Source organism: Theileria equi, chromosome 1 (genome assembly GCF_000342415.1).
Source record: "Theileria equi strain WA chromosome 1, complete sequence".
NCBI classification, from domain to species: Eukaryota; Apicomplexa; class Aconoidasida; order Piroplasmida; family Theileriidae; genus Theileria; species Theileria equi.
In genome coordinates this window covers 739,243-754,549 of record NC_021366.1, presented here as the reverse complement: position 1 = coordinate 754,549, position 15,307 = coordinate 739,243, and the positions used below count along the sequence as shown (strand labels likewise).

Genomic DNA, 15,307 nt, shown 5'->3' with positions numbered 1-15,307 from the left:
ACAATAAAAATACAAATTCTCCGGTTAAAACCGGTTATTTTATGGGAATTTAGTACTCTGTAACGTCCATTGTAGTTTGTAAAATGTAGGTAGTCTCGTATTACCAAAGCAAAAATTTTAGACCTGCAAAAACGTTCAAAAACATTGATAATCTAAAAAGTCCCTATTACAAATTCGTATATAATAAGCTTTATTCCAAAATAACATGGATTTGCTTGGTTCCTATGATAGCGAGGGTGATTTGAGTGATTCCAACTCTAATGGCAAAAATCATACGAATGACGCAACACATTGTGATAAGGAACTACAAAACACTGACTTATCTCATGCTGCAAGAAGCCTCTTATTCAATGCTTCAAATGGGAAGAATCTGGGACCCTTCAAAAAACACAAGGTTGATGATATAACACTTTTGAAGACAGATTTTGATGATTCTTCAACGAAGTTGAGCTCAAGAGTCCATGCTGAATATTATAAATCAAAAATATCTGCGTCCAGAAATCCCAAAGATCATGAGACCGCTGGTCATGTTACAAATACTGCTTTAAAAGGCGAAACTGTTTTATACAGTGCCCCTAAAACCGGAGAGCTCTCGATTTTAGGAGTTGAAATCGGCTCTAGAACTTCTGAATCTATAATATTATCGCAATTTGATAATTTCACTCCAGAACTCGAACAAGACAAGCCTTCTCTCGAAGGGAAACAAGATAAAACTTCTAAAGCACTAGTCAGAGAACATGCTAGAAATCATGAAGATGTTCTAGAAGTTAATTACTCTGTGGATCATCCGTCGTATAAAAGTGCATCATCAATAGTACAGAACGCACTCGCAATTACCGAGGGAAGAAGTATTTTGCCACTCGCGTTTGAAAGTGTTGGGGGTGTATATAGTACACCAAGTGGAATATCCGAAAAAATTTATTATAATGATGTTAGTTTTCAAAATGAAATTTTAAAGAATGACTTGTTGATTGCTCAGTCTCATGAAGATAGAAATGTAGATTTGAAGAGAAGGCGACGTTTAACACAATCAGAGATCCATTCTGAGGACATCTTTGGTCCTTGGATTCCATTTGAAGAGGGTGAACTTCCAGTTCCAAGTCCAGCTGTATCAGAACCTACCGAAAAGGAAAAGGATTCTGCAAAAACAAAAACCAGAGATACTGGAGTTGCCTTACCCCGTGTAAACCCTAGCGACGCTTTAGATAGGAACGAGGTTATTGTTGATGACGGAAAACAGCATACAAAATTCAACGGTATTGTGGTATCCACATTTCATAAAAAAATTGACCCTGATCGTACATATAGTTCATGGGTTATTCCACCTAAAAACGCAAAGGTTGCAGATGTGAACACCTACAAGGCTGGACTGCCAAAACAAGAAATACATACATATGTCGGTCATAGTATGGCTGTGCAAAAAATTCTCTATTTTCCAAAAACAGGTCACTATTTACTGTCAGCCTCTATGGATGGATTTGTCAAAATATGGGACTCTAATAACAATCGCAGATGTGTTCGTACGTACAAAGGACATTGTAAGGGTGTAAGGGATATAAATTTTGCTAGTGATGATGGTAACAGATTTTTCAGCTGTGGATTTGATTCTACAGTTATCCAATGGGATACGGAATATGGAAAAATTACAGGAGTATATCCAATTGATAAAACTCCCTATTGTGTTACTGTTCATCCAACAGATGAGAATGTTTTTATAGTTGGTGGTGAAAACAAGAAGGCTTGTCAATTTGATGCACGTTCTGGTAACATTGTGTTAGAATATAGTGAACATTTAGGATGTGTAAATACCGTCACATTTATTGATAACAATCGCAAAATTTTAACAACGGCTGACGACAAGAAAATGTTGGTTTGGGAATATAATGTCCCTGTGGTTGTCAAGCATATTGGCAATCCTTCAATGCATAGCGTTCCAGCTGTTGTTACACATCCAAGTGATAAATTCGTACTAGGTCAAAGTATGGACAATCAAATTGTTGTTTACGAGTCTTCTGGATCTAGATTTAAATTTTATGGAAGAAAAAAATTTAGAGGTCACCAAAATAGTGGATATGCAATCAAACCTTCATGCTCGCCTGATGGAAAGTTTATTGCAAGTGGCGACTCACGCGGAAAGATATTCATATGGGATTGGAAAACCTGTAGAAGTCTTCAAACTTTAACGGGACACAAAGCCGTTACGATGGATTGCAAGTGGCATCCCACCCAAACGTCCAGACTAGCAACTTGCTCTTGGGACGGTACAATCAAACTGTGGGATTAGAATCTCCACTCATAAATTTTATACATTAATATATATTATCTTATAATGTAGTATATAGGCTATTGCGGTCTATTCTGTGGCCGAGGGACCCAGACTACAACCTTAGTACTCGTTATGTCGCCAATCTGGAGGTAGCTTTATTTTTCAAACTTGATTTTAGACTAAAAACAATCGGAAATGATAGAGAAGAATAAAAATTTTAAATATCGCAAAAATGAGTCAATTAGCATCCATGATGTCTATACCAAAGCTTTGAAGGCAACTATGACAAACAATCCTCCTGAAGTTAAAATTAATCTCGATAATATGGAAAGCCACAAGGAAGATGTTAAAGAAGATAAAAAAATCAACCTCTACATTTGGTATTACAACCAATGTGACTCCAAAAGATGCACAGGAAAAAAGCTCATGAGATCTGGATTGATAACTCCGCTAACCATAAACCAAAAATTCACCGGTATTGTGCTCAGTCCATTTGGAAAGTCCATGTTCTCACTGGAAGACATGGAAATAGCAAAAACACGAGGAATTGCGGTTATTGATTGTTCATGGAATAAAGTCGAAACTACACCAATAGGATCGATCCCTGCAAGTAAGTTGTTTTGCTACTATATATATCCGACTCAGAACACACAAGGATATTGCCATTCCTTGTTGCTGCAAATCCAACACATTATGGAAGACCATTCGAATTGTCCTGTGTAGAGGCTATAGCTGCTGCATTACAGATATTAAGTTAGTTTATATACTTATAATATACCTTTTAAAGATTTCCAAGACGAGGCCACAAAACTACTATCACTCTTCAATTGGGGCGAAAGTTTTCTAAACATAAATGCAGAGGTGTTTAAATTATATTCTACTCGGGGATTTAATAGCAAAGATATGGAAGAAATACAAAATGAATATATTGAAAAGGCAAAATTAGATTTAGAGGAAAGAAAAATCTTAAATGAACAGATAGACTATCAAAACGTTTCAGACATCATACAACCCTAGTCCAATCATAAGTCTTGTATCTTTTACGCACTGATTCTATTGCCTTTGTATAATCCTCTCTATCTCTAAAAACTCGTTGCAAGGCGTCAAACTCCAATATTCCGGAAATAATATCTCTAGCAAATGTTGGTTTTATTCTTACCTGATCATCAATTACACACGCCATACCCTCACCACCAAGGGAAAAATCGATATGAATAAAATCTATTCCCTGAGGGATATGTCCTCTAACCCCAACCTTGCCTCTTATATCAATAACCTTTTGATTCTGAGATGAGTACGATCCAACCTCTTCCAGGGCCTTGATAAAATAACACTTTGCTTCATTTAGCAATTCCTTGGGGATTGGGTAACATTCTATTTTACAATGATCCACGTGATTATCAGTGCCAATACCCTTAAGACGCTTGTTATTCAGTGATACTTCCGCAAAAATCACAACCTTGTCTACCTTATCAAACATGTTTACCAAGGTTTTCTGGTAATTTCTCAACTCTATGTATCCGTTTTCATCCAAATTTACTGTAGAAGCGATGTGCTTTAGAGGCAAGAGAAGAATCTGTTCCTCCAATATACAATTCTTGTAATAATCCAAACACATAAATACCGTAGTAGACTGTGATATAGTGTAATAATGTTCGTTTTTAATCGAACAATGGTAGCAATCTGGGTTATATGCTCTAGCCTCGGTCTTTTTGACCCTTTGGCGAATTTCATACGTTACTTGCTCTCGAAATTTGCAAGGAGGAAAAGTGTGCGATGAAAGTGAGTTTTCAGAAAGTATTTTGTTCCTTAAGATGGATGCAGCGCTGTAGTTCTCCCTGTAGAGAGATTCGTCAAGGGAGATCGACAGCGTGTCCTCATGACTATCATAATCTCTGTGTCTGCGATATCCTCGCCTCTTTTTATGCCTATATGAATCATGCATTATATACAAGAAAGTTTAAAGTGTTGCTGTGAATTTCAAAATGTGTAGCCTATGGAGTGTGAAAGGCTATTTGAAGCAAAGTGAATATCAGCGTGCTTCTTCTTTATATTAGTGAATTGATACAAAGATGGAACCAACTTAATCCTTGATGTTTCTGATTTTAAACGGATAGAAAATTCATCAGTCTCTATGCTATCTGCATCCTCGCCCATAAGCTGGAATAATCGTGTTCCAAATACTAACCCATCTTCCGTGGTAACAACCAATTGATTATTATCGCAAAACACTTTCTTTGGACACTTATCAAATAAAACCTCAGTTGGGGCCTGCAAGAAACAAGATTTTCCAATATTCTTTGTAAACTGGAGCAATGATCTCTGTGTCTTCTTCTTGACCTTATTCTCAAATTTCTCACGAAATGCACTTACAATCAAACTCTTGTCTGTAGAAATAGTCTTTTCTTTGCCAGAAAAACAACGAACGCTTCCCCAAACGTAAAGTTTTATTTCCTCGCTTTTGTTAGCATATTCTACAATAGCGTAAATAGTCCTACCATTTGTGCAGGTATCCACAATAGTACCCCCAAGATTGTACATTTGAGAGAACTTGTGCAAGTTTCCGTATACATTTAAAATATAATCAAGCTCTGTTGTGCAAATAAGTGATACGGCCCCGGAGACCTTAATCTTTTTGATTGTCTGGTTCCTTAGATCAGGTAGAAGCAATTTAATGTTGGTAGGGACATATATTATTTTATTAAATGTCCTTCCAAATACTAAATACTCGCCAGATGATGTTGAAACTATAGAATGATAACTGGCAACGAAAATGTTAGTCCCATTCTCCAATAGTGCAGTTGGATGTAATATGTGAATAAAATTGCTTCCATGTCCACATTGACCATAATAATTGTCTCCCCAGGTAAAAATTGTACCTTGTTGCGATAAAGCTACTGAAAAGTCATTCCCACACGCTATTGATGCTATATAAACTTTATTGACCGGGTTTTCATAAATTGTGCAATCAACAGTGGGAACCGATATATCAAACTCCAAGGAATCAATGGCATGTGAATCATTTTCCAACGGATACAAACATTTTCTTCCAAGCTGTCCCTTGTCATTCCATCCCCAAGAAAACACTGACGATGTGCCATCTGAAAATGCTACTAACATTAAACTATGCGTGGCCCCTATCGAAAACATAACATTTCTTATGAAATAATTCTCTGTTAAATGTGTCTCAAGAGCTAATTTTCGTGTTATATTCATATTTTTCATAAATCCAAGTGGAGCCATAGCCCATGTGTTTGGATAAATTTGACGAATATCCTGAAAAAGAGAAAGATCAAAGATTGATATATTACAGCCTTGCAAAGTGGAAGATAGCAAACCAACAGAAGTTATCTCCCTCATTTTTATGTAAGAGAGCACGTTCATTGAAATGGATGAAAAATATGTTTTTGGAATACAACGCCACCATCTTTGTATTTTTGTTGCAGCTGCGACCTTTTCCAAGTATGAAGCCCTTGCAACTTTAGTCATGGCCAATGCCTGAACTTTTTCCAGACAATTTCTCAAGTGTAAGTATTGCTTTCTCACAAACCACATTCTAACTAAATTCTGAACCTTGACAAATCCAGAAGGTAAATTTGTTTGCACATGTATCAGCTTTCTCATTTGCAATGATTCTGCACCTTGCTCTTTACATAACCTTATGAAATTAATCTGGTTTCGAAGGCTATTAAGTTTCGAACCTTTCCTAACAATTGATGGCAACAATAATTTTATGTATCTGAGAGTTTCAAATCTTGAACGTACGAGATATCCTCTGAAAACTGATTGGATCTTAATAGCTGCTTCTCTTGGCAAATCCTTTTCGTTTAATATACTATCAGTTGCGAGTAGCCTTCTAATTGTAGACTGAATCAATATTATGGCAAATTCTTCGAGTTTTTCATTCTTTACAAGTGAATATCGTTTTCGTTGTATGGCACCTCGCCAATGCGATTGTATATATATGGCTGCTGCATGTTTAATATAATTATACTCCTTTTCATGGTATTCTTTTTCCATTAAATATAAAAGTTCCAGTGTCTTTTGTGATATTGAAGTTAAACTTGTACGTAAACTGCAAATAGTAACCACTAGACCAACAAGATCTAGAGAAAGGTTACAGACTGATGATTCAGAGAGACGTAATTTTTTAAAAAGCATGGAACGTGCATAAGATTGTATCTTAACTATTGATTCTCGTAGATTCTTTCTCAGTGTTGAACTGTGTTTCCTCCACAATCTCTGAATAGTCTTTACACTGCCAATAATTCCCTCGATATAATCCATATAAAAGGATATGAAACGAACATAGATGAATTTTTTCATTACTACCATACCATCACTAATCTGATAAAGTGAATCTGAAATTTCTAAAATCCTGAACAACAATTTTAGCAATTCAGAGTCATCCATGAGAGAAATAGTTTGATGCATGTGCAAACTAGTCATCATATACACCAAAGGTTTATATGACTTTGCAGCGTTTGATAGTAGTATAGAAACAACACTGGAATCACGTTTTATAATACACATGTCCAATATTGGAATACTTCTTGCAAATGTTTGCATTAAAAATCCCAGGTTATAATTCAAAAAATTCTCATCTTCTATGTCTTCGTTTCCTATGTATGATTCCATGAGACTCATAGAAGAACATATCACAAAATATGATGTGTCGTGATTGCAAGCACAATCATTCATAAAGTTGTAGTAACTAAGTGCAGCAGAACAGTTTCCAACGACCGGATATAATGACTGGCTAGAATACGCCAATCTTTTTACAAAATCAAGTCCAGATAGCTTAAACAATCTAATCAACATTGGTGAAATGGAATACAATCTAGATTCAAGGTCCAAAATTTTTGGAATATCATAACTGATATCGGACCAAGAATGAGATACCTTTCCATCTGGGATAACTCCGTCATGTGATGAATTTTGGCTAACTGAAGATAATATTACCTTTGCTACCAGACCGTCATAATTTGTAACCGTACTCAAAAAATTTTTGTTCCTCTTGATGAATCGTATATTCGTGAATAAATCTGTGTTATTAGAAAAAGCATCTACAAACTTCCTTATAAATATTTCTTCGGAAAATAACTGAGGCAGTTGGTCATCAGCAAATTTTATAAAATTAGAATGAGGAGAAAACCCGGCATTACAATGTAAAGAGATTGACTTTTCCACGTTTAACGTTTTCTCAATAACAAGATAGTTGTTAATTTTCGTATATATCATATGTTTTAATCTAATAAATAATGCTGTAGATAAGTTGTCAAGTATCCACGAATTTTCTTGAGAAAGCAACTCAAACTTAAAGAGAACATCACTCGATTTCATCCCCAAACTGGATTTAGTTAGAATATTAATCTCAAAAATGTCAAAAATTAATCCTAGCAAGTCCCTACCACAAAAAAGGATCGTCCCATCGAGGTCCTTTACAAGGTTTTCATCAAAGGGATTGTCCCCGTTTATATCAGTAGCGGATGTCTTTGCCAACAATAATATATCAAAGAGCATGATAACAACTAACGTCTTAGCTGTGTTTTGTACCTCATCAATAGACATTCCAATGGTCAATAGAGTTTTAATAAATCTTTCATAATTCTCCAAATGCCAACTAGTATCTTGAATTTCATGCTTCGGGATCATTTCCAATAGTTTTGCTGCATCATAAGAATTCAGCCCGTAATCAGATGCGTAAGCCTGATCGTCATCTAAAATTGTGTAAATAAATCCATAAAATACTGTAGGATAACGAACTCTTATATTTTCTCCACTTTTAAGGTTTGCGGATAAATAATCTCTAAACCTGTGTGAAACACAAGAACAAGATAAATCAGTGGAGAGATTTGGAATCATTCTTATCGATGACAACAATCCACGCTCGTTAAAGTCAAACTTGTATGTGACCATATAATTATAAGCCACATCAGTAAGAGAGAAATAATCATCCAGATTACCAAGTAAAAACTGTGCATTGGAAAGTTTTTTGTCCATTGATGCAGTGGGCTAAAAAATTATAATAATATATAGTAAATACATACCTCTAAACCAAGTACATGTGCATATCGACAAAGAAATAATGAAACCTGTTGCATTGTACGAAGTTGAGTAAAATTATCCTCTCCATAGAAAAAGAGATTGAAGTTGTTATTTTGTATGTCTTGCGATTTTTCAAATGAATCACGTACTTGGTGAACCACGTCATTTCCGGTGGTATGTTCATCTGTATTAGATGTTTGACCTGGTTTAAAATTTGCTAGAGACGTTAATATTTCACTTGATAGGGAAAATACATGTGGCTCCAGAGGTTTATCGTACAAAAACTTTGCATGTCCATACTTCAAAGGGTCGTAATCTGCTGGTTTCACGTAGAACAGAACATTTCCAAAGTAGGTAAAGTAAATAGAGTTTCTATAACGGCTTAACAAATGTCGTGCTATTCCTTCGCGTGTTAAATTCTCAACGTAGAGAAGATCACTGCAAGATTCATCACACGTAATCCTAGACATATATGTGCTAAAAATTTCAAACTAACCCTTCATATTGTGACTGATACCTTGTAAACTCATCGCAGGAGATGTCATTGACCAGAGTAATGTCACTAAAATCCGAAGAAAAGTCGTACTGAGAAGACAAGGAAGTCCCTGGTTCTCCTAAAACAATTTAAATCTAAGAATATAAAAACAATAAACCTGTGTTGCTCTCCATTTGTCTAGGTTGATCGCCAATTAGGAAAATTGACTGGATATATATCCCTTAAATGTGTAATTGGAATGAGACATCCCATGATAGATTTAACCCTAATTACGGCATATCATTACCTCAAAATGTGTAAACCGAGGTCTAAGTTATAGGTGATGTTTCTAAGTCTCAATAAAATGTGTAAGCGGCCCTCATCATACAACGCGAGTAGCTCCAATGTGTCATCTTAATCACCCAAGTGATAACATCTGGTGTACAATAAAGCATAAAATAAGTAAAGACATTATATCGTTCGAAAAAGGCCCCTGGTAGGGGTTACACCATATCCTGCCAGCATCATGGTGATACGTTAGACTTACTGATCATTTTTGTTGTATACTCGTGGAACCGCTTACTTCTAACTAAACGCAAAATGTCTGATACATCTAGCGATACTGTAGACACAAATGTCGATGAATTCGCTACCGCTGAAGAATGCGTAGCAAAAGCTACTTCTTATAAGGCATCCGGTAACGAATCCTTTAAAGCTGCCGATTTTTCAAAGGCTTCCGAACATTATGAGGTATTTTCAATAGTAATATGGAATAATATGTTTTAGAATGGTATAACATGGCTCAAGAAGATCCAAGAACATAACGACAGTCAAAAGGAATTATTAAGTGTCCTATGCAGCAATTTATCTGCTTCATATATCGAAACTTCCGATTATATTAAAGCAAGGGACATGGCTACAGATGCTATAAAGTGGAATGAAAATAACAAGAAGGTATTGTTAAGTTATTGTGACATATTTTTACTCATAGGCATACTATCGTAGAGCTAGAGCATATTTTAACACAGGATCACTTGATGAAGCGTTGAATGATTGCAACCACCTATTGAAAGAGGATCCGAACGATGGAAATGTAAGATCACTACTTGCTCGTGTGAATGAAAAATTGAGAATCGCTAAAAAGGAACAAAAAAAGGCCTTTGGAGGATTATTCGACAAAGTTGGGGGATTGTACGATGATAGACAATTGGAGATGCAAAATAAAAAGCAGAAAAAATACGCAGATTATACCAGGGAAAAACGGGAAAAAGGTGAAACTGAAATGGATTTTGAGGCCTGGGAAAAGCACGAACAAGAGGAAGAGGCAAAAAGAGAAGTTGAGAGGACCAAAAAGGTGAAGGAAGAAGACGAAAAAACAACAAAGAAATCGGTAGATGTTGATGAAACACCCGAATTCGATGAAGAGGATGAAAAAATTATCAGCGAAACAAAGAAAATGGGATACTGCTACTTCGGTAAACAAAGGTCCGATATTGAAAAAAACTCTAGCCAAACAGCGGCTACAAGTACAGTTAATGTGGCACCCCAAAAAGTTGACGTGAACTCCAAGGATCAGGATTACCTGAAGCGTTCCATATCCTCATGGAATTCTCAAGGTACCACCTACGAGGAAAAGGGTTTGTATACACAAACAAATAATAATTCTTTCCAGATATGACAAGTTGGTGCAAAAAGAAGTTTGAAGAATATATAATGGGCGCTTCTTATACCAATGAACCAAATGTAGAGGGAAGCAAAAATATAGTGGAAATGTTTAACGATGTGAGTTTTGATTATATGATTGTCTAATTACTTCAGATCAACTTGGACAATCTTGATAGCGAAAGTGACATGAACAAATTGCAAAAACTTGCTGGAATGATGTATAAAAGCAGTATAAAACCAACATCTGTGGAAGGAGTTGACGGTGACGCACAGATAGCCTTTATCCGGGGAACAAGACGTTATCTGTTCGATCTTAGTTGTACTCTAAACGTAGAGATAACCATAGATACAAGCGTAGGATCAGGTCCAGCAGCTGATAGTGCAGAAAGCTCTCATATTTCAAACTATAACGGTTTGTTTTGTATAAACTAATATCCAATCGTAGGAGTTTTGACATTGAGGGAGATATCCAGTGAGAAAGAAGTAGGAAAAACATGGAAGGATTACATAACTGTCAAGTACAAGTCAACAATAAAACCGGAACATTCTGAACTCCTAAAGGATATGATGGAAAAATACAAATCAATTGTTTGCGACAAGATTGACGAATTCTTATCCGAATACCAAATGCAGTAGTGTTCTACTATCATCCCAGCAATGTACTGTTTAATATATCTTTAAAGTTTCTGTTGTATTAATATGTATTGATGATATAGTATGGCAATTGTGTTCACTTGGGAGTTGGAGCTAAATCTCTAGAACTGGAGTCATGTGTAGCTACCTTCTAGCTAATAAATGATCAAGAGTAAATGTCTAGTGCAATTTACAATGTAAATTATCCACCGGAGCCAGCACATTTATGTGAAAATTATAGTGTTTTATGGAATCCACACCAGATGGAGCCTCGCTGTACAAATTTCATAGTTATTCACAACTAAACTATTTTATACTCCAAAAAACATTGTTTTAATGGCTAATTATCTCCATGTATCTGTTGAATAGTTCGTTGTCGTGATGCTTAATTTGATAATAGTGGAATAGAAAGTATCACACATTCTGCCGGGTCTTAATATTATAAATACAAAGAAGATATCATGGAAGAGGGAAAGGTGTGTGATTCTTCCGGAGAAGAAATCGTTCTTGACCATGAACGTCTTCCAAGTATTGCTTCTCCGAAAGAACTTGACAATGCGTCATTACGACTTTTGAACCTGGACTACCTCTCATACATGTTGTTATCATCCGAACAACTTTTAATTTCCTCATCCCTAAACCTATCTAGACGCAGAAACGGAATGACTAATTCCATAAGTTCTGATCCATCAAACTCTGAAATCGATCGTAATGTCAGGAATGTAGACAAACTATTGGAACATAAGAGGTTATATTTTAAAACTTCTGCACAAGTTAGAGGAGAATTTGCAAGTTTGTCCCAAAAAGAACGCTCGAAGCTTAATGCAAAACGATGGCATATACATCATTTTTTAAGTCACTCAAGATCAACGAAGAAAAAAATCAAGGTAAAATCTGAATCTGCATATGAATTTGCCTTTTATGAGCTAGAGAACTACGTAATAAAATCTTTTCTTATCCATCCAACAAGTGGCTCCATTGGAAGAGGGATGGCTATTGAAGAAGATGGAACAATGTCTGACACATGTTTCAGCTATTTACGTTCTTATGAAAGGGCTCTTTATGTGCTTGCGCAAAAAGCTAGGTGCTACACCCATATTTCCATTCTGTTTTTGATCATCCTGCTTAGGAATATTCGCAGATTAGTCCACCATTTTAAATTGAGTCCAACACTCGTCGATTTAATCATTTTAAACACTGAAGGTATTAACCTGACACAAACATACTTACATAATCTCTGCAATAACAACCATGCTGTGAAACGCACATCATTGGAAAAATCACAACCGGACATCAGCCGAAATGATTCACTAGAAAAAGAACCAAATGCAAAAATGTTGGATACACTTTGCAAAAACTGCAACGGTTATAAGCAAAATGTTCATATTAAATGTCAAAATGCCCTAAAGGAAATCCTTTGTCGCAAAGAAACTTCTGACGACGAAGAGGAAAATACAGTAGAACCTGCTATATCGGATAATGAACCTTTAGTAATAAACAATGAGCATGAGGCGTTTGATCAAACGTTGGCAAGCAGCAATATGTCCGAACGGGACTTCAATTTTGAAACAAGTCTAAATTATGACAAAGGAGATATTTTAAATATTAATACCCTAGATTTTAATATTACAATTGAGGATTTTATTTCTAAATGGATTGAAGATCTATGCAAATTTGGTTCCATATGTAACAAGATATGCCCGAAGCCGACATTCTTGGAGAACCCAATCCTCAAACTAACATTTAATTCTAGCAATTTCGCGACTCAGAAGCTCTGCAAGTACCCATACAATAATAATCTGTCACTTCACAGAGATCAAAGAATTAGGAAACTAATGGTATACCTTCCAGAGGTACCCAGGGAAGAATCAACCACCTCCAATCAAACAGAGGCTATGACTCCAGTAAAAACATCTCCACTTCGCAGGGCATCAAATCCAACTACAATTACTAGAATGACACTACGATCGCATGAAAGCATGAACGGAGGAGAAAAAATAACAACCAGTACAAAGTATAACCGATGGAAAAAGATGGAAGAACGTACCCTAGTCGATGCCATAAACCAACACGGAACCGGAAAATGGAGCTTCTTCTCGAAAATGTACTTTAGTGGCAAAAAAACTGCTCTGCAACTTAAAGACAAATGGTGTAACTTGTTACGCTTTCAACACGTTCAACTCGTGACAGACAAGTCCAAGCGTGGAATCAAAAGCACTGGAAGCTGGCAATTCGTCGATACAAAATAAGTAAAATATACAAATCCAACTGTATTATATCAAATTCATGCCTAAATAGACATAATCACTAGTTTTTGTCGGCACAAGAGAGATACTTTTCAACCGATTCCAAAAATAAAACGTGGTTATGGATACATTCCGACTTATCTGCTTTATTAATACAAAATTCATTCAGTTTCTTGACCTTGAGCTTCCAAAGCTCCTCATCAATTACATTCGAGTCGTTATTTCGATGACCCTTGCGAGTTGTTGTAGATTCCTCTGTACTAAATGCGAAATTTGTGCTATTACTGGTTTCCTTTTCTTCTCTCGCTTTAAATTTGGCGAGTGTATCCCTCACCAGTTCCAGAGCGGCAGAGTTCGAAATTGCTTCGCCCTTCGAGAGGATATTCATTGAAAATGCGACTAAATAAACGAATAATACATTGTTGTTGTGTATAGACTACTAGTATACATAACTGATGGTAAAATTGGGTATGCTACAGTGTCCTTGTTGCTAACGAGAGCCACTGGGACAAATGGGTAGGAAGGACATTGTGGTCTTGTAACTCGAGATACCTGAAAGCTGTGAATCAAATTAAAAGGCTTACGTCTTATAATTGGCGAATCTGCACGGTAAACTTGTGCCAGATACGTCGTTTGAAGATAGACGGACTCTCACATTTGACACGTTATTCTCAGAATAATTTACCCATTCTATAAGCCCAATGCTCACCAAATGCAAAAACACCCTTCTAAGAGCCTATAAAGTTGTAAAATACAAGTGAAAGACCGACCCGTTGATGAGGAATTGCATGCTTCTCCTGAGGGTAAAGGTGAACCAACTCCTTCAAATCGTTCTGAATGCTTATAAACGTCTGAGGATATACTCCTCTACAGTGTAAACGTGTTAAAGACGTCAAGATGTAATGCTCTGGTAAGCTGAGCTGTTTGAAAATATTGATGCAATCCTCCGAAATCTGTATACTCATTAAATCCAAACTCCAACGTACCCTTCCTTTCTTTGGGAAATTTTCGCTTATATCTATAGTACTATTTTCTTCAAATTCTTTGTCATTTGATAGCAAGCATGCGATGGAAGCGGTATTTACAAAAAAGGAGAAATCTGTGCCGCACAGACTTTCTTGATTCATTTCAACCTACAGCATAATGCAAGACCAGAAACAAGCGTACCATATTATCTTTATTTATTCCTACATTACAACCCGGAACTAGGTTCTTTGACGTTAAATTTTCATCAAAGTACGATTGTATATCCGCATCATTATGACAGTAAATCGTCTCATGCACAAATCTAGACTTTACACGCTTCTCAAATCTATCAGACGTTCTCAAATCAGACGTTATGCAAAGCAAAGAAAAGGCCGTATCCTTCAACTGCATCGAATCTCCCAAAAAGTACAAGAGACCCTGTCTTTTCGAGTACGATCCAGTAGTTGAACTACAGTCATAAATACCCCTTGTGAATCTCTCTAAGCCATCTATAACTATGATCACATAAATTCCGTTCCTTTTGAGATAGGTTAGGCAGTGCAACATTCTCTTTTGCATCTCCGAAATCAAGTGGCCAACACCCTTCACCGTCTGGGCACCGGTCAAACTTTCTAGTTGCATTAATAAGTCTTTCATACACTTTACATCGTCCTTATAGTCATGAGTGTAAAGCTCGATTATTTTTGTCTGACCTATGGAAGGACCATCGGTAAGAGACTCGGGCTTCACACATCTACCTAAAAGTTGTCTCAAGGAATTTTTTACTAGAAAAGATTTGCCAGAATATGGTTGTCCAAGAACTAAAAGGATCAAATTCTCGGAAAGTTTGACAGCGCGTTCCAATCGATCAACCGTGGAGCTTATTTTCTCCTTCATAGACCGTCCTATCGGTCCATTTTCGTCCAAATACTCAAATTTACTCGCAAACGAGTATACTTTACATCGAAGGTTCTTCTTCAACCTCACGGAGTCAGACATCACAGGAAG

General features: G+C 36.4%; 8 protein-coding genes across 8 annotated transcripts, besides 2 other annotated features; 4 read left to right on the top strand and 4 right to left on the bottom strand.

Moving 5' to 3' along the window:
• Window positions 1–205: 205 nt before the first annotated feature.
• Window positions 206–2,284, top strand: BEWA_021530 (pre-mRNA splicing factor, putative; the record flags this gene model as incomplete). Its single annotated transcript, XM_004828914.1, has 1 exon — window positions 206–2,284. The coding sequence occupies one exon, from the start codon at window positions 206–208 to the stop codon at window positions 2,282–2,284; it is 2,079 nt and encodes a 692-aa protein (XP_004828971.1).
• An 11-nt stretch (window positions 2,285–2,295) lies between these two features.
• Window positions 2,296–2,331: a sequence feature (AT_rich).
• Window positions 2,332–2,461: 130 nt separating this feature from the next.
• Window positions 2,462–3,283, top strand: BEWA_021520 (hypothetical protein; the record flags this gene model as incomplete). The annotated part of the gene is made up of 3 exons (XM_004828913.1): window positions 2,462–2,876; window positions 2,912–3,019; window positions 3,054–3,283. The coding sequence occupies 3 exons, from the start codon at window positions 2,462–2,464 to the stop codon at window positions 3,281–3,283; spliced, it is 753 nt and encodes a 250-aa protein (XP_004828970.1).
• On the bottom strand, window positions 3,270–4,211 carry BEWA_021510 (hypothetical protein; the record flags this gene model as incomplete). Its single annotated transcript, XM_004828912.1, has 1 exon — window positions 3,270–4,211. One exon carries the CDS (start codon window positions 4,209–4,211, stop codon window positions 3,270–3,272), a length of 942 nt encoding a protein of 313 aa, XP_004828969.1.
• A 35-nt stretch (window positions 4,212–4,246) lies between these two features.
• BEWA_021500 (hypothetical protein) lies at window positions 4,247–8,983 on the bottom strand (the record flags this gene model as incomplete). The annotated part of the gene is made up of 4 exons (XM_004828911.1): window positions 4,247–8,281; window positions 8,317–8,776; window positions 8,811–8,928; window positions 8,968–8,983. The coding sequence occupies 4 exons, from the start codon at window positions 8,981–8,983 to the stop codon at window positions 4,247–4,249; spliced, it is 4,629 nt and encodes a 1,542-aa protein (XP_004828968.1).
• Window positions 8,283–8,304: a sequence feature (AT_rich).
• Window positions 8,984–9,347: 364 nt separating the features above from the next.
• Window positions 9,348–11,090, top strand: BEWA_021490 (hypothetical protein; the record flags this gene model as incomplete). The annotated part of the gene is made up of 6 exons (XM_004828910.1): window positions 9,348–9,539; window positions 9,576–9,743; window positions 9,781–10,426; window positions 10,462–10,571; window positions 10,608–10,866; window positions 10,900–11,090. Exons 1-6 carry the CDS (start codon window positions 9,390–9,392, stop codon window positions 11,088–11,090), a joined length of 1,524 nt encoding a protein of 507 aa, XP_004828967.1. The 5' UTR covers window positions 9,348–9,389.
• A 458-nt stretch (window positions 11,091–11,548) lies between these two features.
• BEWA_021480 (hypothetical protein) lies at window positions 11,549–13,336 on the top strand (the record flags this gene model as incomplete). Its single annotated transcript, XM_004828909.1, has 1 exon — window positions 11,549–13,336. One exon carries the CDS (start codon window positions 11,549–11,551, stop codon window positions 13,334–13,336), a length of 1,788 nt encoding a protein of 595 aa, XP_004828966.1.
• Window positions 13,337–13,394: 58 nt separating this feature from the next.
• On the bottom strand, window positions 13,395–13,721 carry BEWA_021470 (hypothetical protein; the record flags this gene model as incomplete). The annotated part of the gene is made up of 1 exon (XM_004828908.1): window positions 13,395–13,721. One exon carries the CDS (start codon window positions 13,719–13,721, stop codon window positions 13,395–13,397), a length of 327 nt encoding a protein of 108 aa, XP_004828965.1.
• A 340-nt stretch (window positions 13,722–14,061) lies between these two features.
• On the bottom strand, window positions 14,062–15,298 carry BEWA_021460 (hypothetical protein; the record flags this gene model as incomplete). Its single annotated transcript, XM_004828907.1, has 2 exons — window positions 14,062–14,466; window positions 14,501–15,298. 2 exons carry the CDS (start codon window positions 15,296–15,298, stop codon window positions 14,062–14,064), a joined length of 1,203 nt encoding a protein of 400 aa, XP_004828964.1.
• Window positions 15,299–15,307: the final 9 nt, after the last annotated feature.